General features: G+C 41.8%; 1 protein-coding gene, 1 long non-coding RNA gene and 1 pseudogene across 13 annotated transcripts in view; 2 read left to right on the top strand and 1 right to left on the bottom strand.

Moving 5' to 3' along the window:
- The window catches only part of ADGRL3 (adhesion G protein-coupled receptor L3), an 857880-nt gene that overhangs the window by 351419 nt on the left and 484836 nt on the right, over positions 1 to 21625 (top strand). For all 10 annotated transcript variants that reach the window (XM_072404919.1, XM_072404923.1, XM_072404922.1 and 7 more), the window contains 2 exons: positions 53 to 156; positions 19290 to 19475. In XM_072404919.1, the coding sequence (XP_072261020.1) occupies positions 53 to 156; positions 19290 to 19475 (290 nt within the window). The remainder of the gene's footprint in view (positions 1 to 52; positions 157 to 19289; positions 19476 to 21625) is intronic.
- The window catches only part of LOC140326385 (uncharacterized), a 37180-nt gene continuing 16196 nt past the window's right edge, over positions 642 to 21625 (bottom strand). For 2 of the 3 annotated variants that reach the window (XR_011919855.1, XR_011919856.1), the window contains exons 7-10: positions 19047 to 19132; positions 3501 to 3567; positions 3039 to 3122; positions 642 to 1416 (exon numbers count right to left, since the gene is read on the bottom strand). This is a non-coding gene — a long non-coding RNA (uncharacterized lncRNA). The remainder of the gene's footprint in view (positions 1417 to 3038; positions 3123 to 3500; positions 3568 to 19046; positions 19133 to 21625) is intronic. The other variant, XR_011919854.1, reaches the window with a different exon arrangement.
- Positions 13590 to 14442, top strand: LOC140325329 (PC-esterase domain-containing protein 1A pseudogene; annotated as a pseudogene).

The raw sequence follows: 21625 nt of genomic DNA, 5'->3' as shown, positions 1-21625 counted from the left end.
ATAGTTAAACATATATTTCTGTAGTTCATACAATTTGATTTTTATTTTAAAGGTGTGGCAACATATATTTGCACTTCTCCCGAAGGAGTATGGAATCCACAAGGACCTGACTTAAGCAACTGCTCATCCCCATGGATCAGTCATATTGGACAGAAGGTGAACTTTTTCCAAATACAATATATGTGAAAATAAAACAAAATCCAATAGCCAATCTAAAGAAAAAAATATATAAACACCTTCCCCTGAAATTCTGTCTCTTACAGTCAGTCTTTTCCAACACTAAATGTTACTAGTCTTCAGGGTAAATGGCCTGTGTAATTCAACACACTTCCTGCGAACCCAGGCTGTCAAATGCACATTCCTTGGGGATGCGTTATCAATGCATCCTGGGTTCACTGTACTATAGAGCTCACACATGATTTAGTGTGTCGACTTGTCTGCCACCATGGAAAGAAAATAGGAAGGAATAGTTATATCACTGTCCTGGGCAGAACCATTAGATTAAAAGTATATATGCTTTTATTTTTGTTAACTACCTTTAGAAAACGAATTCTACTTTACGAAGAGACCACCATGTTGTTTTTCTTGTATAACATTATTTTTATTATTATTTTTAATACACAGGATTTATTTTGCGCCAACATATTACACAGCGCTGTACATTAAATAGGCAAATAGGCATTCGTTGTTTAGTAAAATGTTTGCCATATTAAAAGTCAAATCCATCTTGAGTATATTTTTTAACTTGTGTTCACATTTTGAGAGGCCAAAAAATTGATTCTTTTTATCATTGTAGCTGATAACCTTTTGTAGTTTACTGTAGCAACATTTTAATTTCTGGCATAACCTCTATTTATTTACATTACCTTTTAGCCCTGAATGTTTAGCTAACCAATCTGCCTCTTGTAGTTTGTTCTGTACACAACTGCCACACTATTTAAAATGTGTTAAACAATAACTTTTTTAAGAACTACACAAGCCTCAGTTATCTTATCCGTTTTTATCATAGGTGATAAAATGCGATTTCCTACAGCCTTATAAAGACTACGCTTTTAAAAACGGTAATAAAAAAAGATAATTTTAGAGCGGCTGGGCATCAGATACTATAAGAGTAATTTTTACAGGAGACAGAGATTAAACAAAAGATTACAGCCCAGCATATAAAAATACTTAGTAAGGAATCCTGCCACATCCCACATACATAAGTAAAATCATACAAAAATCCAAAGGAGGGGACTTTCAAGGCAGATATCATCAACGAAATAATGAATTAAAAAAAATTTTATTAAAAATTTTTAAAAAGTTTTTTATAATATTATTAAAATCACAATTTAATATTTAAAATGCTCCTAGGTAGATCTCAAATTTTTTCTCTCGACACGTTTGACATGGGCTGCATCCTCAGGAGATTGATATCTAAACATAATGTAATTAAATATACATAAATTATACAATTTTATATTTCCATTTCAATAAACTAATAGTTTACATTTCTACTTACATGTTAATATCAATCAAAATAACTCATTTTTGCTACCGCCTCATAAAAAGCTTGGAGCCAGTGTAAGGGAATTGGGACAAACTACCAGAACATCCCACATTACAGTCAAGTGCTATAACAAATAGGGGTATAATTAATAACCAAAACAAATACTGAATAAATTATCACCTGTAAACAATCATGTGCTTTCTCACAAAAATCAATTAATTTAATAATGTGTATAGTCAAATAATTAATCAAATCATCAATTTGTACTAATTCAAAATAAGAAACAAAAAATAACTAATTCATAATGAAATAAATAAATCACCATATATAACCATGATTATCGAGAATATATGCCAAATCAATAAAATTGTGAACCATAATAAAATAACCAAAAATTGGAGGATTTTTGTTTAAACACTTTTAAAACTTATACTAATCAATTATACACCATGATTAAATATCAGAAAATGTGTAACATAATAAATAATTTAATTTAAAAAATCATCCAATTTTTACTTTATCTTAACCAAAATTGAAATAAATTACCACATAAACTTCCTTTAATTATCTTATATAATGCAAATTATCACATCCCCTCCTCTGCTACTATGGGATGCCACTGAGGAGACCTCAGTTAGCCAGCAATATGTTTTCCTTAGTTTTATTCCAAATAAATATACTATATATTGTGGGATTTAGCTTGACAAATAGTAGGCAACTAGCAGGACTGGACGCCATATCAGAGTTTTATTGAAAAAAACACCAACAACAAAAATGTCCCAAGAGGAAGGCTTAACGTCAGCCAGTTAACAATTAAACACACAAGCACTTATCTTCAGCTGTCCCGTGTCTATAACAGTCCATTTTCAAATATGCAGAAAAACTAGAGTCACCTTGTCTGTAGAGTCTTGTCTCTCTCTCTCTTTCTGTGGAACACTGTGGAGCTGCATGCTCTCAAGCCCTCTCCATTGGGGTCTTTACCTCTTCCTCACACAGAGCCCCCTGTCTGTGTCTCCAGATCTGTCTGTGTCTCCAGGACAGTCACTCACACAGACCACCTGTCTGTGTCTCCAGATCTGTCTGTGGCTCCAGCACAGTCACTCACACAGACCACCTGTCTGTGTCTCCAGATCTGTCTGTGTCTCCAGCACAGTCACTCACACAGGCTACCTGCCTGTGTCTCCAGCACATCCTTCACACAGAGCACCTCTCTGTGTCTCCAGCACATCACATCCACTGACTGAGCTCCTGGCTCTATGTTATATCTCCACCCTCAGTGCTTCCTTGTCAATTATCTCCCAGGTCAGAGTCTTCCACCTGCTACTTCCCACAGGATAGGAATCCTGTGCAAATATCTCTACTCTCTAGTACCTTTCCTGCTGGTTGCCTACAATATATATATTGTGACCCAATCATATTTACAAGCTTACCTTGATCAATTTACAAGAATATACACAAATTCCCAAGGGATCCAAGTTCACTTGCTAACAAACAGGCAAGTCAATCCCACAAATCTAACAGGTGAAATAATTTACCATGTCAGACTTACATGTGCTGCGGGGAGATCCTAGTGTCAGTCCTTGATCAGTTTACAAGAATATGCACAAATTTCGAAGGGATCCAAGTTCACTTGCTAACAAACAAACAGACAGCAATTAGACTAAGATGTAACCTCGGCAAACCCTAATATACTAATAATACTAATAATAGTAGTGGATCAGTGTTATCTTCACATTCTTTACAGATTTTCTATGTTACTTTGCTTCAACAGTCTCCCTAATGCCCCCTCCTCCGTCTCAAGTGCCATATAAGCTATTGGTATAAGTACAAAAACAACAGATATAAAAAGGAGTACCTAACTACTTTGCGAAGGAATCCATATTAAATTATTATTCAGCCAAATAGTGCAGGTAGGGTTCACTCTGAAAGCTTGATATATATAATAACCGGTGTACCAGCAGATTCTGGGATAAGTAGTTAGGCTACTAAGTTATGGTAGTAGCTAATTTACCTTCCTTTATGCCACTGGAAGCTTTTTACTGTTTTTCAGAATTTTCATGTGATTGAAAGCTGCAGTCCTGCAGAGCATAAAAGTACATATGAGAATTATATAACCAAGATTACCAACTGATTTATATAACTGATTTTGTTCCATTAGTAATCACTGAATTCTTCTTATACTCCAAAATTGCATATGTAATTCAATTAACCTACCTAGCAGTCTAATTCTGTCCAAATTTCCATGCAAAAAGCGGTCCAATTTTTTGTATGGAAATTTATTTTTCATGGTAGGCTATAATTCTTAGGCATAACTCACCGATATTTAATAAATTTAATACATTTAATAATAAACTTTGCATACCAAAACACAAAAATCTGTTAAAAAAATATTTAAACATGTAATGTAAGTGTACAGTTGCATGTGTAATATATATACTATATGAATATTTCTTTGTATTGGACTTAATACAGCTATTTTGTATTGAATCCAATACAAAATTTTTTGAATTTCCCGACGATCAGCACGACTAGCCTGAGTCACACTCGGGAATACCGCTAGGGGGGTAAACAACATTGTGGTATTGGTATCGTGAGTATTACTTCTTGGGAAAGTATTGAAATGTGGGAGCTAAGCAGGAAAAAATATTTGTCTCAAAATATTCTTGGAATCAATTACACGGGTCAACAAAAAATTAGTTTTGAGAATTATCAGAAACCACAGAAAACTTTTCTAAATCAGTTTTTCTACCATATTTCAGATCCGTTTTCAGTTTTTCCCTAACACGTACAGTTCCTGAGTTATGAGTACTATTATAGTTAAAATACATTTACGTGCATATATTTTGTACTAAAATGTAAGTGACATTGAAGTGAATGTCAATACATCTTCAGTGTGAAGTAAAATAAGGCACACTGTGGTATAGATCTACTAAACAGTGTCAGTGAGGTACCAATGTTTCTTTAGAAATGCTTAGAGTATGATTTTCTTGTGTACTCTTTGTCTGGATTGTCGCGGTACAGCATCCAGCAGTAGTCAGCAATCATACTTTCATTCCAGAAACCTTGGTAGCGTTGCTCAATTAACTGAATGTCCTGGTAAAAACAAACATTCTCCTTGTTCATCACTCACCATACCAAGATTTTCCGGAAAGAATTCCAGATGTGAGTGCAAGAAATGTATTTTTTATTGACGTGCGACAACCCAGTTTCTGGTACAAATCAAGCAGATGATGAACTGCTGCCTTGATTGCAAGAGACTTATGGTTGCCCAAGAAGTTTTCTCACAGCCACTTGAATGCATCCCAAGCTTCTAGCTCAGCTGCTGAGAGAGATTTTTGCAGGATGATGATTTCAAACACAGACTTGATCTGTGGCCCTATAAATATCCCTTCCTTCATTTTTGCAGTGCTTATGTTTGAAAACTTCTAAACAAGGTACTGAAAACCCATGGAGTTTGATTTACCCATGGCCTTTACAAGATCCTTCATCAAGCGTAACTTGATATTGAGAGGTGGCAGAAATATTTTATGCAGGTCAACCAGAGGCAGAAACTTGACACTGCTTGTTCCGGGCTTTTAGGTATTTCTTGGTAGCCAATCACGCTTGACATAATGGTCTCCCATAGATCGGCTGTCCCACAGGCATAGGAAACAGCAATATTGTGTGAATCCTCTTTGCATTCCCATCAGCAAGCCAATGACCTTTAGATCCCCACAGATGTTCCACTGGTGTGTTTTATACTGGATTGCTTCAAGTAGTAACTTCATGTTGTCATAGGACTCCTTTAGGTTCACGCATTGGGTAATCGGTAAACTTGGTTTGGAATTTGAAGATATACCATTCAGATGGAAGATGCTTTTGTGACAAACTGTTAAAGAGTGCATTTATATCATGACAGTAGCACAGTGAGCAATCACTAGTGAAGAACGTTGTCAAGTTAGGATTTTGTTTTCTGTAGTGAGTTACAGTTACCCCCTGTGCAAGCAAGTGCTTCTGTTTAAGCCTTGAAGCAAGAAGTTCTGTTGTGTTGTCTTTGGAGAGATTTAGATCGCGAACAAGATAATTCAGCTCTGCTTGTGTAAAGGTCTCTGATTCTGAATCTACATCGACCAAGTAGTCAGGATCAGATGATTTGCATTCCTCAATGTGCATTCCTCATCACCTTCTACAGTAGCAAGTCCATCATGTGGCCGTACTGGAACTGGCAATAAATCATCATGGGGAACAGGTCTAATTGCAAAATCGAGGCTGGGATATACAATGTTGTGCTTAGTTTTACCTGATAATCTACTTTTGTTGACGTGGCAAAAATAGCAGTTGATTGGATGGTCTTGCGGTTCTCTCCACACCATCGGGATTGCAAATGGCATTGCTGCTTTACGCCAATTTAGCCAGTCACACAGTCTGTTGGAACAACTGGTACAGATGACATGTGAAGTCCAAGATTTATCCTGGTCACCAAGTGGACAGCCGAAATATAATTTTTATATCTTTTTAAATTCTGTGGTAGTTTAGCGACATTGTGCTTTCGTTGTGAATAAACCAAACCCATAACAGAAACTGTCTGGATCATTAAGGCAATTTCTACGCATGATGACAAATGAAATCAACCAGGCAGTTAGCATGGTCTCTAATAGTGTTGTTGTTCGAATTCGGGTCGTCCTAATGTTCGACCCGAATATGACCATTCGAATTCAGGTTGACCTGACTCTAATTTTGCTGGATTTGATACCCCGAATTCAGCCCTCCCACAATGCCTAGGGACAATAACAGCAGGGATGCTCTCCTCCATGTTGGTTGTGGCAAGCAGCTGATTGGGTGTCTGTCACTGCATGCCACACAGGTAGCCATTGGCCTATATAAGGCCAGGGTATGCCTGCATCTACCACTCCTGACAGTGTTGTTTGTGTCACATTCACACTATTAGTCAGATAAATAGTTGGATTGTACTGTATTGGTGCAGTCCTGAAATCTACTGTACTCAGGTAGAGTGTTTCACTGTTAGATAGATGGATAGATAGATAGATAGATAGATAGATAGATAGATAGATAGATAGATAGATAGTCAGTGTGTTACATACATGCAGCCAGAGGCTGTGCTGCATATTACAAGCATCACCACATGATGCTGCATAATACAAGTGCTCCATACAACACACACAGCGCACTTGCATTTTTGGTACCAACCCCCCTCCCCTAATAAAACAATCCACTTACTGTACAAATTTACACTTTGTGAAGCATATTAGCTCCAAAATATTTTTTTGACAGGGGTGGCAAGCAAAGCAGTATGAGTTTGATTTTAGCTGCAGACCCAAAAACAAGAAACGCTGATGTTGGTGGTGGGCGTCCATTATTACCACACCTTGAACGAGAGGTAGTAGAGTACATGACCCAGCCTAGGTCAAGTGATTGTACCCCCTCTTTATCCCAGTCCTAGGCCTCACAGTTGTCCCAAAAAGTCCATGATACACCTGTTCCTCCAAGTTCTTTATCATCGGCTGGAAAGTTTTGTGTACAGCAGTATGTAGAGGAGTCCCACTGAGGAGTTGGAGAGGCGGAGCTACAAGCATTCCTTCAAGATGCTCAGTTGTTTCAGTCATCTGACAAAGAGATTTCACAGGCTTTCCCTCCACTTACTTTTCACCCGAACATTCTGAGCCAGATGAGCCCATTCAAACTGGCTCCAAAAGGCTGCTGCTTTCTTTCGGCACATACAGGGAAACTGTCTCTTCTGATGATAATGATGTTGTCCTTGATCTGACATGGGGCAAACAAGGAGATCATCATAGGCAGTAGGAGGAGGAGGAAAAGGAGGAGGAAAATAAGGAGGAGGAGGTAGCAGAGCGCCCTTAAAAGGGGGAGGGGGAGGAAGAGGGTAAAAGCTGCCCACACTCTGCAGTCTTCACGTGAGGCAAGTCATAGTCGTCCATCGTCGGAAGCTGTCACCACAGCTGTACCTAAAGAACTGCGGACCGCCACCACAAGCACCAGCTCCAGAGCACCTCTCGGCCCAATAAGATGTTTGCCCCTGTGGGCATTTTTTAATGTCTATAATGATGGCAACACTATAGTCATTTGCAAACTGTGTGCTCAACACTTGAAACGAGGCAAAAACCCAAACAAACCTGGAACAAGTAGCATTAGCACACATTTAAAAAGCTACGACCCGGTAACCTGTCAGGAACACCTGGTCAAAGCACAGAGCTCTGTGCAACCACTTCTGTCCAAGAAGCAAGCTCAAACTGCTAGCTAGATCTACCTCTGCTGCCTTTCCTCCTTCTGCCACCAAAGTTACCCGTGCTGCTGCCAGCAATTTGAGTGGGGCATGTAGCCGAGCATTACCTTTTTCAGGCTCCGTCATAAGTGAGCAGGAGCTCCAACGCAGATCGCATTGCTAGCAGTCGAGACCAAGCATCAGTGCCATACCCCACACCTTCTACCCCATCGTTCAATCTTTCTGTGGTTAGCATTAGCAGCATCCAACCTTCCATCCCCCAGATGCTGGAGCGCAAGAGGAAATATGGCCCAAATGACCCCAAAACAAAGCTAATTACTGCGGCAATTGCACAGCTGATTGCGTTAGAGCTCCTCCCTACCTCAGCTGGTGGACTCCAATGCATTCCGTTACACATTCCTCTGAGCGAACCCAGAGTGCGTTATGCCCAAGTGACAGTATTTGACAGTAAAATGTGTTCCTGCTTTGCATGAACACGTGCAGAGCAATGTGTTCATGGCCCTGCAGCACTCAGTTTCTGGCAAGGTGCACCTGACAAGCGACAGTTGGTCGAGCAAGCATGGAGTGGGAAGATATATTTCCTATACAGCTCACTGGGTAACTTTGGTGGCAGCAGGGGAAGATGCAGCTGCAGCAAGGCCTGCATACCTACCTCTGCCCAGAGCACATTGCCATGCAATCGCCTTTGACTCTTGTGCCTCAACCTCTTCCTCCAGGAACACTTTGCTGTGGAGACCCAGCACCTCCTATTCAGCAGCATCTGTTCACCACCAGCAACAACCTGCAGTTTGCTATTTCGGTGCACAATTCAGATGCTGCCATGCAATCCTGAGGTTGCGAAGCCTGGGTTCCCTCAGCCACACGGGCGCAACCATACGAAGTGCCCTGCGGGAGCAGGAGTACTTATGGCCAACTCCCAACAGACTCTAGGCAGGCAAGGTCGTGTGTGACAACAGGGCTAATCTGCTGGCAGCCCTGCGTTGTGGGAAACTCACACACGTACCTTGCCTGGCTCACGTCATGAACCTGATCGTACAGCGCTTCCTTAGGAATTACCCAGACCCCCAGCCGCTGTTGCTGAAGGCCAGAAAGTTGTCAGCGCATTTCCGCCAGTCGTACACAGCCAGTGCCAGATTGGTGGATCTACAGCGAAACCTCAATCTGCCAGTCCACCAGTTAATTTGTGATATGGCCACTCTTGAAATTCCATCGTTTACATGCTGCAGTGGCTGGCTGAACAACAGAAAGCGGTGGTGGATTACGTGGCAGAGACTGTTCGTTTCAGACGTATACCTACACTACCTTTCTTCAGCCCTGCAGAGTGGCTGCAAATTGAGAACTTGTGCGATGTATTGTCACCTTTTGAAGAGGCGACCAGGATGATCAGCAGGGATCAAGCCTGTGTCAGTGACACCATCCGCATCATATGCCTGCTGGAACAGATGATGGTGGATCTCAGACACAACACAGAGCGGACGCTGCATCAAGAGATGACGTTTCAAACATTATCTCGGACATGCGTGCCTACTAGACATAGAGCACCACAAATCCAGGAAGAGGAGGAGGAAGGGGCAGAGGAGGATATTGAGGGTACAGGGCATCCTTCCACCCAAACACAAGGCGACATGTTCCATGTATGGCAAGACCAGGCAGAGGAGGACGACCCTGTGCTGCTGTTCAATCCACAGGAGTGTGGGTCCAGAATCCAGAAGGTCGTGTGTGACAACAGGGCTAATCTGCTGGCAGCCCTGCGTTGTGGGAAACTCACACACGTACCTTACCTGGCTCACGCCATGAACCTGATAGTACAGCGCTTCCTTAGGAACTACCCAGATCTCCAGCCGCTGTTGCTGAAGGCCACAAAGTTGTCAGCTCATTTTCGCCATTCGTACACAGCCAGTGCCAGATTGGTGGATATACAGCGAAATCTCAATCGGCCAGTGCACCGGTTAATTTGTGATGTGGCCACTCTTGGAATTCCACCGTTTACATGCTGCAGTGACTGGCTGAACAACAGAAAGCGGTGGTGGATTACTTGGCAGAGTCTGTTCGTTTCAGACGTACACCTACACTACCTTTCTTCAGCCCTGTGGAGTGGCTGCAAATTGAGGACTTGTGCAATGTATTGTCACCTTTTGAAGAGGGGACCAGGATGATCATGATGATAAAACATCATCTCGGACATGCGTGCACAAATCCAGGAAGAGGAGGAGGTGGAAGAGGATGAGGAGGACATTGCAGGCATGGGAGAAGGGGAGGAAGGGGCAGAGGAGGATTTTGAGGGTACATGGCATCCATCCACCCAAACACAAGACGGCATGTTCCGTGTATGGCAAGACCAGGCGGAGGAGGAGGGTGACCCTGTGCTGCTGTTCGACCCACAGGAGTGTGGGTCCAGAATTACCTCAGCTGTGGGAAGTTTGAGCCACACCACAGCATTCATGCAGGAGTGCATAGCCAAAGATTCGCGCATACAACACATAAAAACAAAGACTGACGACTATTGGATTGCTACATTACTAGATGCATGTTACAAGCCTGAGCTTGTAAGGGACTTGTGTTCAGCTTTTCCCGCTGCCAGCAGCAGCAGGGATCCCTATGGCAGTTCCACCAGCCATAGGAGCTAAACAACTACTTAAGTGGCATGGGTGGCAGCAGCAGTAGAGGTCGTCTAAGCCAAACTATGCAGGCTTGGTGCAGGAATACCTGAGCTCTACATGGGACATTCGCAATCTGCAAAGTCAGGACCCACTGGGCTGCTGGTTATCCAAGCTTGAGCAGTGGCCAGAGCTGGCAGAACATGCCATTCAGATCCTTGCCTGCCCAGCCACAAGTGTGTTATCTGAAAGAGCGTTCAGTGCAGCTGAGGGCGTAGTGAGTGACAAGCGGATTCCGCTCTCCGCAGAAAATGTCGACCTAATCACTTTTATTAAAATGAATAAGGCTTGGATCGGCAATGACTTCAGCACCTCCTCTGCAGAGTAAACTGATTAGTCGTCAACTGCTGCACGGCCTGCTGACACCTTGATGGGAAGAGCATGTTCACAGCCTTCGGCATCTCCTTCTACACCTCCCCCTCATGGCCCTCTACCTCTACTCTGTCTCTGAGGCCATCAACTTGCAATGTAGCTGTTAACTGGCTATTTTTTTTTTTTTTTTTTTACTGAGCACCTTCTTTAGGGCCCTCTGCCTTTCTACTTTGAGGCCTATATCACTTGTAACGGAGCTGTAAATCATAATAAAATTTTTGTATTTTTTGAAGAGAAATACAGAATGTTTTCTGTCCATTTGGATAGATAGCAAGTGGTATTAGAATTAAATATCTGTATTTTTTTTTACAGAAATACAGAAATTTTTCTGGCTTTTGTGACAGTTTGGAAAAGGTATCAGAATTAAAGATCTGTATTTTTTGTAGAGAAATACAGAAATTTTTATGGTTTTTTTTTATATATAGCAAGTGGAATCAGAATGAAATATCTGTATGTTTTATAGATAAATACAGAAATTTTTCTGGGTTTTGTGATAGATTGTAAGAGGTATCATAATTAAATATCTGTATTTTTTGGAGAGAAATACAGACATTTTTATGGCTTTTTTGATAGATAGCAAGTGCTATCAGAATTAAATATCTGTATTTTTTATGGATAAATATAGAATTTTTTTCTGGCTTTTGTGATAGATTGCCAGAGGTATCATAATTTAAGACACCTCTTGCAATCTATCACAAAATCCATACAAATTTCTGCATTTATCGATAAAAATACAGATATTTAATTATGATAGAATTTGGTATCTATCCTAAAACCCAAAAAATTTTGGAATTTCTCTAAAAAATACAGATATTTTATTCTGATCCCACTTTGCTATATATGCCCAAAGCCATAAAAATTTCTGTATTTCTCCCCAAAAAATATAGATATTTAACTCTGATAGCACTTCGTATCTATCCAAAAACCAGAAAAAATTCTATATTTCTCTCTACATAAAATACAGATATTTAATTCTAATCCCACTTTGCTATTTATCCCCAAAGCCATAAAAAATGTATGTATTTCTCTCCAAACAATACAGATATCTAATTCTGATAGCACCTGGTATCTATCAAAAAAGGACGTAAAAAATTCTATATTTCTCTACATAAAATACAGATATTTTATTGTGATCCCACTTTGCTATATATGCCCAAAGCCATAAAAATGTATGTATTTCTCTCCAAAAAATACAGATATTTAATTCTGATAGCACTTGGTATCTATCCTAAAACATCTAAAAATGTATGTATTTATCTAAAAGAAATACAGAATTTTAACTGTGATAGCACTTGCTTTATATCCACAAATGATAAAAAAATTCCGCATTTCTCCACTGAATCCGCCAAGTCTTTTATGTGGTTTCACTAGATAGTAGGTATGGACAGTGTGAGTTTTGTTCATCCATTCATGTCTACAGCTTCTCCAGTGTCCATAAAGGTGATGACCTCAACCTCTAATGCGGTCCTTGCTCTGTCACAGGGCCCACCTTCTCCTCCTCCTCCTGCTGTTACTGCTGCTGCCTGTCCAGTACCTAACTGAAGATGCCAGATACTAATGCCTTCCACATTGTCTGAGAGCCCACCGCCTCCTCCTCCCGCTGTAACTGATGCCACCTGCCCAGTACCCAACTCTAGATGCCAGATACTAATGCCATCCACCCTTGGTCTCAGAGCCCACCACCTCCTCCTACTGCTTTTACTGCCCAGTACCCAGCTGTAGATGCCAGTTAACAATGCTATCCATGCCGCATTTTACAAAGTTGCAGATAAGAAAAGGCAGTCCCCTACACAGCAATGTCCCCAGTAGCTACAGCTTCTACACTTTCCATGTAGGTGATGGCCTCAATCTTTAATGCCGTCCTTGATCTGTCTCCGGGCCCACGGCCTCCTCCTCATGCTGTTACTGCTGCTGCCTGCCCAGTACCGCCAAGCCTGTTCCCTTTCATGTGGTTTTGCTACATAGTAGGTAGGGACAGATTGGAATCTCGTTCATCCATTCATGTCTCCAATAGCCACAGCTTCTACACTGTCCATATAGGTGATGGCCTCAACCTCTAATGCCGTCCTTGCTCCGTCTCAGGGCCCACGGCCTCCTCCTCATGCTGTTACTGCTGCTGCCTGCCCAGTACCCAGCTCTAGATGCCACCTACAAATGCTGTCCACTCTCCGTCTCAGGGCCCACTACCTCTTCCTCCTGCTGTTACTGCTGCTGCCTGCCCAGTACCCAGCTCTAGATGCCAGTTAGCATTGCTGTCCATGCCGCATTTTACAAAGTTACAGCTAGCAGATAGAAAAAGGCAGTCCCCTACACAGCAATGTTTCTACAGCTTCTACACAGTCCATATAGGTGATGGGCTCAACCACTAATGCCGTCCTTGCTCTGTCTCAGGGCTCACCGCCTCCTCCTCCTAGTACCCAGCTCTAGATGCCAGGTAACAATGCCATCCACACTTCTCTGGGCCCACCAACCTACTCTTCCTGCTGCCACATGCCCACTTCTAGATGCCAGACTGGAACCAAGCTCAACAGGGTCTTCTTTCCCCGCTGATTCCGCCATCCCCATTCCCTTTCATGTGCCTTCACTAGATAGCAGGCCCTGAGACGGAGTTTGGACGGCATTAGTAACTGGCATCTAGTGCTGGGTGTAGTGCATCTTTAATGACACCCGTAAGTGTGTAATGCAAGTGTGTAATCTGAAATTTGCAGTTAAATGTAGAAGGCCACGTCCTCTGTTTCATCCATCGGTACTACGCTTTATCGGACTGAATTTCTGTGTATGTTACCCTGGAACAGAGAAGTGGGACAGCAGACCTTCTGTATATGTCGAGGTGATGACATGGGAGACACCAGTATGCGTAACAGGAACCGAGTGGTCCCGGATGACCGCATTGAGCCATAAAGTTATTCAGCTCAGCAGACGCCCAGAGACTTCTCCACAACAAGTATGTGGCTATCCTGGGAGACACTATTCAAAGATCTGTCTACAAAGAAAATACTGCAAAATGATGAGTTTCGGACTGAGAACCAGCTCAAAAGAAAGGGTGAGATGTCATTTGCAAACAACACGTTGGGGGATCTCTGGGTGAAATGCACAATGGCATAACTTACCGCGAAGTGCGTCATTACAGAACTGACCACCACCTTGTACGGTTCTATTTCCTGACCCATGTCTCTTCGGAGTACACAGAGTGTGTGCTGGCCGACTTCGAACAGGGACCTCAGCCCAACGTTGTCATCAACAACTCGTGTATATGGGATGTTATCAGGTATCATGAGCAATTACTGGAAATGTACAAAACTAACCTGGAACACCTGTTTATTCGGCTCACAAAGGTTCTCAGCTCCGAATGTCTGGTGATATGGAACATGACCATGCTTGTTGGATTCAAAGCTGCTGAAGTGCTAGAGAACCCAATTCCTAATGTGCGCTGGGACATCATAGAAGGGAATTTCTACAGCGCCACTCTGGCAGATTACCACTAATTTGATGTGATTGACATGCACTTCCACTTCTGCTTCGAGCTGCGCTCTAGGGTTAAAGATGCCACCCACTTGAATCAGCTGGCTTATCAGAAGTATACCTGCATCCTGATGGCTCATATTGCTCAAGCCTGGGGTGTGCAGCAGGAACAGCAGGAAGAGGAGACAGTGGGCGCTGAGATGGAGCGTGGAAAGCATTGGTAACTGGCATCTACAGCTTGGTACTTAGCAGGTGGCAGCAGTAACAGCATGAGGATGGAGACGGAGACGAGGAGACGGAGCAAGGGCAGCATTAGAGGTTGAGGTCATCACCTATATGAACAGTGTAGAAGCTGTAGCTATTGGAGACATGAATGGATGAACGAGATTCCAGCCTGTCCCTACCTACTATGTAGCGAAACCACATGAAAAGGAACGGGCTTGGCGGAATCAGCCGGGAAAGAAGACCCTGTTGAGCTTGAGTCTAGTCTGGCATCTAGAGCTGGGTACTGGGCAGTGGGCAGGTGGCAGCAGTAAGAGGAGGAGGAGTAACAATGCTATCCACACTCCATCTCAGGGCCCACCGCCACTGTAGGGACAGTGGGAATCTCGTTCATCCATTCATGTCACCAATAGCTACACCTTTCACACTGTCAATAAAGTGATGGCCCCGACTTCTAATGCCTTCCTTGCTCCATCTCAGGGCCCACCGCCTCCTCCTCTTACTGTTGCTGCTACCACCTGCCCAGTACCCGGCTCTTGATGGCAGTTAACAATGCGGTCCACACTCCGTCTCAGGGCCTGCCGTCTGCCCAGTACCCAGCTCTAGATGCCAAACTAGACTCAAGCTCAACAGGGTCTTTTTTCCCTGCTGATTCCGCCAAGCCTGTTCCCTTTCATGTGGTTTTGCTACATAGTAGGTAGGGACAGATTGGAATCTCGTTCATCCATTCATGTCTCCAATAGCCACAGCTTCTACACTGTCCATATAGGTGATGGCCTCAACCTCTAATGCCGTCCTTGCTCCGTCTCAGGGCCCACAACCTCCTCCTCATGCTGTTACTGCTGCTGCCTGCCCAGTACCCAGCTCTAGATGCTAGTTACCAATGCTGTCCACGATTTGTCCCAGGGCCCACAGCCTTCTCCTCCTGCTGATGCTGCTGCCACCTGTCAGTACTCCATTCTTAAAAATGGTATTACAGACATCTAGGTGGCATTGATGATGCACTACACCCAGCTCTAAATGCCAGTTACCAATACGTTCCCTGCTCCTGTCTCAGTGCCCACCACCTGCTCCTCCTGCTGCTGCAGCCTGTCAGTACTCTATTCACAAAAATTGTATTACAGAGTTGTAGGTGGCATTGATCATGCACTACACCCAGCTCGAGATTCCAGTTAACAATGCGGTCCCCACTCCTGGGAGGCCTATATGACTTGTAACAGAGCTGTGTAACTGGCTAAATTTTTGGCTGAAAGTCCGCCCTTAGGGACCTCTGCCTGTACTCTGATGCCTGTGTATGGCTTGTAACGGAGCGGTGAAACCTGGTGGCTAATTTTTGGACCGGAGGAACCCCCTTGTGGTCCTCTCTGCCTCTACTCAAAGACGTGTATAAAATCCGGCATGTTCCCTTGACCGCTTCAAAAAATTGCCTTGCCAGCATCATAAAAGCCTTCCTTATTGTTTTTTTTACTTTTACAGCGTTGTGCAGAGCTGGGGGAGTTTTGACATGGTTTCATAGTAGGTTAGGTTGAAAAAAGACAGAGGTCCATCAAGTTCAACTACAAGGGAAATAAACATATCTCAGATATAAAACCCTATTAGACATAGTTGGTCCAGAGGAAAGCAAAAAAAAACCCTGCTACAATTTGCTTTAACAGGGAAAAAAAAATTCCTTCCTGATTCCATGAGGCAATCGGATGTTCCCTGGATCAACAGTCAGTTATTTTTACTTTAAAGCCTTTATACCCAGTTATATTCTGTGCTTCTAGAAAAACATCCAGCATTTTCCTAAAGCAGTCTATAGTAGTTGCTGAAACTACTTCCTAAGGTAGCCGATTCCACATTTTCACCTTACAGTGGATCCCTTCCTTATCCGGAGCTTAAATTTCTTTTCCTCCTGACGCAGAGTGCCCTCTTGTTCTTTGTAATGATCTCAAAGTGAATAATGGGGAAGAGAGTTCTCTATATGGACTGTTTATATATTTATACAGGGTGATCATATCCCCCCTTAAATGTCTCTTCTCAAGGGAGAATAGATTCAGTTCAGCTAATCTCTCCTCATAGCTGAGCTCCTCCATTCCTTTTGTTAATTTAAGTGCCGTTCTCTGCACTCTCTCCAATTCGACAATGTCATTTTTGTGATTTGGTGCCCAAAACTGGACTGCATATTCCAGATGTGGTCTGACCAATGCTTTGTACAGGGGCAGGATAATGTGTTCATTTCTGCAGTCTGTTCCTCTTTTAATACAAGAAAGTACTTTACTAGCTTTAGATATTGCAGCTTGGCATTGGATGCTGTTATTAAGTCTATGATCTACCAGAACCCCCAGATCCTTTTCCATTTCTGACTTCCCCAAATGTATTCCCCCTAGACAGTATGAGACATGCATGTAGATGCCAGTTACCAATGTTATCAATAAGTACAGCCCAGTGACCGTGGGAATGGAACTCAGATGAACTCGCCTGCAGTCACAGCTGATTGGAGGCAACCACGTGCCTCCAATCAGCTGTGACTGCAGGTTCCACGCTCACTGGGCTGTAACAGCCCAGGGACTGTGGGAACCTGCACCCTGAACTTCAATGGAATTCGTGAAATCGGTTTGTCAAAATTTGGCAGACCCATCAGAAGTTCGGGGAAATTTCCGCAAGACTGTCAGAGCCATTTTCGCTCATCCCTAGTCTGTATATCAGAGACTAATGTGTTATTTTTTTCTGGGAATGCTCCTTGCCTGATGATTGGTTGCTTCCTCCTGATGCCTGGACGATTCTCTTGTAAATAGAGGAGGTAGTGTATATTGCAAAGAGTTTTTTTTTTTTTGTATTTGGAACTTTTAAGGCAGTGCATAGGAGACAATATATAAGTAACATTTTATTAATAACATCTTTGTTTAAAAAAAGCATGTGCACAAAACAGTCTAATAAAGGAGCCTCCATGTTACAATAATTAATGTTATTAATAAATAATAAATGTTATAAATAAAATGTTACTTATATATTGTCTTATATGCACTGCCTTAAAAGCCCCAAATACAAAAAAAAGTTCATTGCAATATATGTTTCTTTAATCTCCCTGGCAGTATGAATAATAAGTATTTTTAAATGTAAAAGCGGTACATTTAAAAATACCTAATATTTTAAATTTTCTACCTGGTCCCACCTCCCAGCCATGCTCGCACGCAAGATGGCTGGATAGCATCTGCTTCCCCTGGCCTCGCATCCCCAAAGTTCAAAAGCCAGGGACGCAGATGCCCGGCCGGCATCACCAGGGGAAGAAGATGCCAGGCTTCACTGGAGGAGGCTGCAAGCACCTCCTACCAGGTAAGCTTTAAAAACTCCCTGGCAATTCCACCTCGAGTGTGGCTTGGGGTTACCGCTTTTGGTACTGAAAATTAACCCCCCAGCGGTTAACCCCCCAGCGGTAATCTCGAGTATCACTCGGGGTGAAATTTACTTGCAAAAAGCTGTAATCCCGAGTCACACTTAGGGTCGCTTTGAACTAAAAAAAAAACCCACTTACCTTCTTCTGTCGCTGTCCCCCGGCGTCCTGCTGGTCCCCGCAGGTCCTTTGGACACGTCCTTTTCCTCCGATCTCCAGCCGCAAAGTGCAGAGACGAGATCTACAGGGTTTCCTAGTGACGCCAGTACATGCGTTAGTGCAGGCGGGAGGATCGACGGGAAAATTAAAATAATTTTGTATTGGAATCAATACAAAATAGCTGTATTGAGTCCAATACAAAGAAAAATTCATATAATATATATATAATTATATGTTATATATGCTACTATACAGTTACATTATGTTTAAATATGTTTTTTTTAAAGATTTTTGTTCTTTGGTATTTATCGTTTAATATTAAATGTATTAAATATCAGTGAGTTATGCTGAAGAATTACAGCCTACAATGGAAAATAAATTTCCATGCAAAACATTGTACCACTTTTTGCATGGAACTTGTGAGGAAATTAGACCGCTAGGGAGGTTAGGTGACGTTGGCAGTAATTGGTAAATTTAGACATTAGACAAATTAACTACCATCTGTTTTCTCTATAGTGGAAGGAGTGACTAGTCTCAGGTAAAGGAAATTTCTAGAGGGAAGGAGATCCCTCTACTAGTCACATTTTGTGACTAGAGGAACTTTTGTGGCCTAGCCAGGGCCTTGTCAGCCTTGAGGTCTGTCTGAAGTCAAGAATTAGGATTCTAAAGGACAGAATCTCATAATTGTCCTTGTACTATGGGACTGTCAACGTGGGGCTACCCTAACCGAAACTGAGAAGCTGAAGGCAAGCAGTGGGTGTTAAGTCCACTTCCACAGATAGATAATCTCAAGATTAGTAGAGGAGCGACAGATAAAGATGATTGGAGAGAGCTTAGCCGAGACTTGACCTAAAACACTTTCCACTCCCGATTATAAATTATGTAGCTACTGGACATCCAGCACCCTAACCCCCTATCCTTCTTGCTCTGCAAAGTTAAAAAACTACAACGACCTACTAAGCCTAGATTGATTACAGCAGGAGAACCCAAACCAGCATCTCCAGGAAAACGTGTATAATGAATAACTTTGTGTGAATCAGCTCATACTGTAATGTACATTCATAGTTTAAAAACCTTGTTTCTGTGTATACGGAGTTCTTTCTCTGCTAAAGTTTACCAGCTGAGTGCCAAGTATAGGAATGACCATGCGTTCTATGTATCTGAAAAAAAGGGAGTAATATCAAAACCTTCTTGTAAGTCTGATGCATGCAGTAGTATTTTATATTTCAATATTTTTATTGAATTTTCACAAAAATAGGTACATGTATTTCAACAAAAAAAGCAGTAGTATTTTAATCTAAACCTTTCTCTTACTAGCTGAAGTCACTAGAAACAGCTGCCAACATTGCAAGGGAACTTTCAGAACATACAAGAGGTCACCTGAATGCTGGAGATATCACATACTCTGTTCGTGCTATGGATCAGTTGGTGGATTTGCTGGATGTTCAGCTGAGAAATTTGACTCCAGGTGGAAAAGACAGTGCCGCACGAAGTTTAAATAAGGTATTTGTTTTTTCATTTAAAGTTGTGGGACATGATTATTTTATCTTTAGGGATGTCATATGCCTTAATATTATTGAGCCAAAAGGGGCACATAAACCTCATGATAAAAAAAATTGTTTTGAAAAACTTAAACTCCTTAATTGCATTAATGTATTTTTAGTGTCTACCTTAAAGATTTCTTTAGTTGGTTGGCTTTGGGGAACCTATTAGGGGGTATCCTATTAAGTTGGAAGTGACAAAGGTTTAGTTATTAGGTTGAACAAGGAGGTTTTTTGTATGTGCTATATATGCTGAAGAGGATACACTTTCAACAGTAAAGATGGGTGATCCAACAAACCTGGAATGGTGGAATGGAATTCCTAAATTAATTTGATCCATTCCAGGTTTGCTGGATCACCCAGCTTCACTGAAAAGTATATTATCTCCAGTCTTGGGGAGCTTTATTAAATCCAGCCTTGCAGGAAACACAGAGAGAAAAGATTGTTGTCCCTAGAAGTGCTCCCAAAAGAAAAAAGCTTCCTTCAGCATACATGAAAACGAAATCGAAAGGCAGCTTACATCAGCATCAACAGTTTTTCTTTGCAAAACAGCACAGTTTCCACAGAGGCTTGTTTGCCACCTACCTGCTGCTATTTCCATTTCCTCCTCCATTTTATCAAACCTTTGGTCTTATAGCAGAATTTGTAACACAAATTTGTGCAAGGTATACAGTAAAAACTAAATAAAAATAACACATTTAATCATAAACAAATATGAATGTTTTCATAGTGTGGGTTTTGTACAGCGTGGGGTAGATCTACCTGATTTTGTGCACCAGACCATTGAGTTTTTACCTTGTTGAAATTTAATCTAAATTTGATCAAAATAATTCTGGTTTATGGCGGTGAAATTGGCTTTAAATTTATACAGAGAGTTAGGGTAATCATATTCCTTTAATATACCATATATTTACAGAGGCACATTACACACTATTTTTAACCTTTAAATATAGCATGCCAGTCACTGCTTGGTTGCTAGGGTTGACTTAGGTCATGAGGCGAACAGGATAATATCGGAAAGTTACCTTAAAGGTAAATACTTTGTGGAGCTAATTTGACCTAAACTAGTGGCTAATTTCAATAAAATGTTCTAAAAGGAAAAACTGGTAATTTTATGCCACAAATAATCAATCAATAATAACCAATTGGGAATATGTCAGCTAGCAAATGCAGTTGCCTAGTAAATGTGATGTCCTGAGAAATCATAAAACTGTTATCAGACACTAACATCCTTGATTAAGTAACATAAAATGAAAAATAAATAAAAAGACTTGAGGGGAGGGGGGGCATGACTTGGCACATGGTTGCGCTAGGAAAATTCTCTAGTGTGTACACTATACATATCATGAACCGGCTGGTGACAGATACAGTATTCTGTATTATCAATATTAGAAAGTCAGTTATAATCCTTATATTCCAGTACATATAATGTCACAATCTTTTACGTGCTAGCTGTTCAAGTTCCATTTATTACACAAATATCCAGCAAACTATACTTACCGTATTTTTCGCCGTATAAGACGCACTTTTTCTCCCCCAAAACTGGGGGGGGGAAAGTGGGTGCGTCTTATACGGCAAAGGCCGTTTTAAAAAATAATTAAAACAACATACTCACCCGATACCCCGATCCTGTGTACGTCTCCTCTTCTCTCTTCTCCTCGATGCTGGCTGCAGCGCGTCTCCTCCTTCCTGCAGAGCACAGCGAGAAGAAGCCGGCACACGCGCCCCCGCAAAGCACGGAACCCGGAAGCAAGCTGATCCCTGCCCTAACGGAGTTCCCCGGCAGAGAAAAAGGTAAGTAATCAGAAGGGGATCAGAAGGGGAATTTAAATTGGCACAGGGTGATCAGAAGGGGAATTTAAATTGGCACAGGGTGATCAGAAGGGGAATTTAAATTGGCAGAAAAAAAAAAAAAAAAAAATCATTCATAGCAAATGTCCCAGGCAACCTAAAATTCAACAATTTATTGTCGATCCTGCAGCGGTGATCTAAAGAAACTCAGAAGAGGTAAAAAAGGGGTGGACATGGAATCCGAGGTCTGTTTACAAAACGGAATACGTGTGGATAAAGCACAATAAACAAAGTGTGAATAAAAAAAAATCCTCATAACTA

This window comes from Pyxicephalus adspersus, chromosome 3 (assembly GCF_032062135.1).
Source record: "Pyxicephalus adspersus chromosome 3, UCB_Pads_2.0, whole genome shotgun sequence".
Taxonomy (NCBI): domain Eukaryota; kingdom Metazoa; phylum Chordata; class Amphibia; order Anura; family Pyxicephalidae; genus Pyxicephalus; species Pyxicephalus adspersus.
The sequence above is the reverse complement of the archived record's forward strand: the minus strand, read 5'-3'. Positions and strand labels throughout refer to the sequence as shown.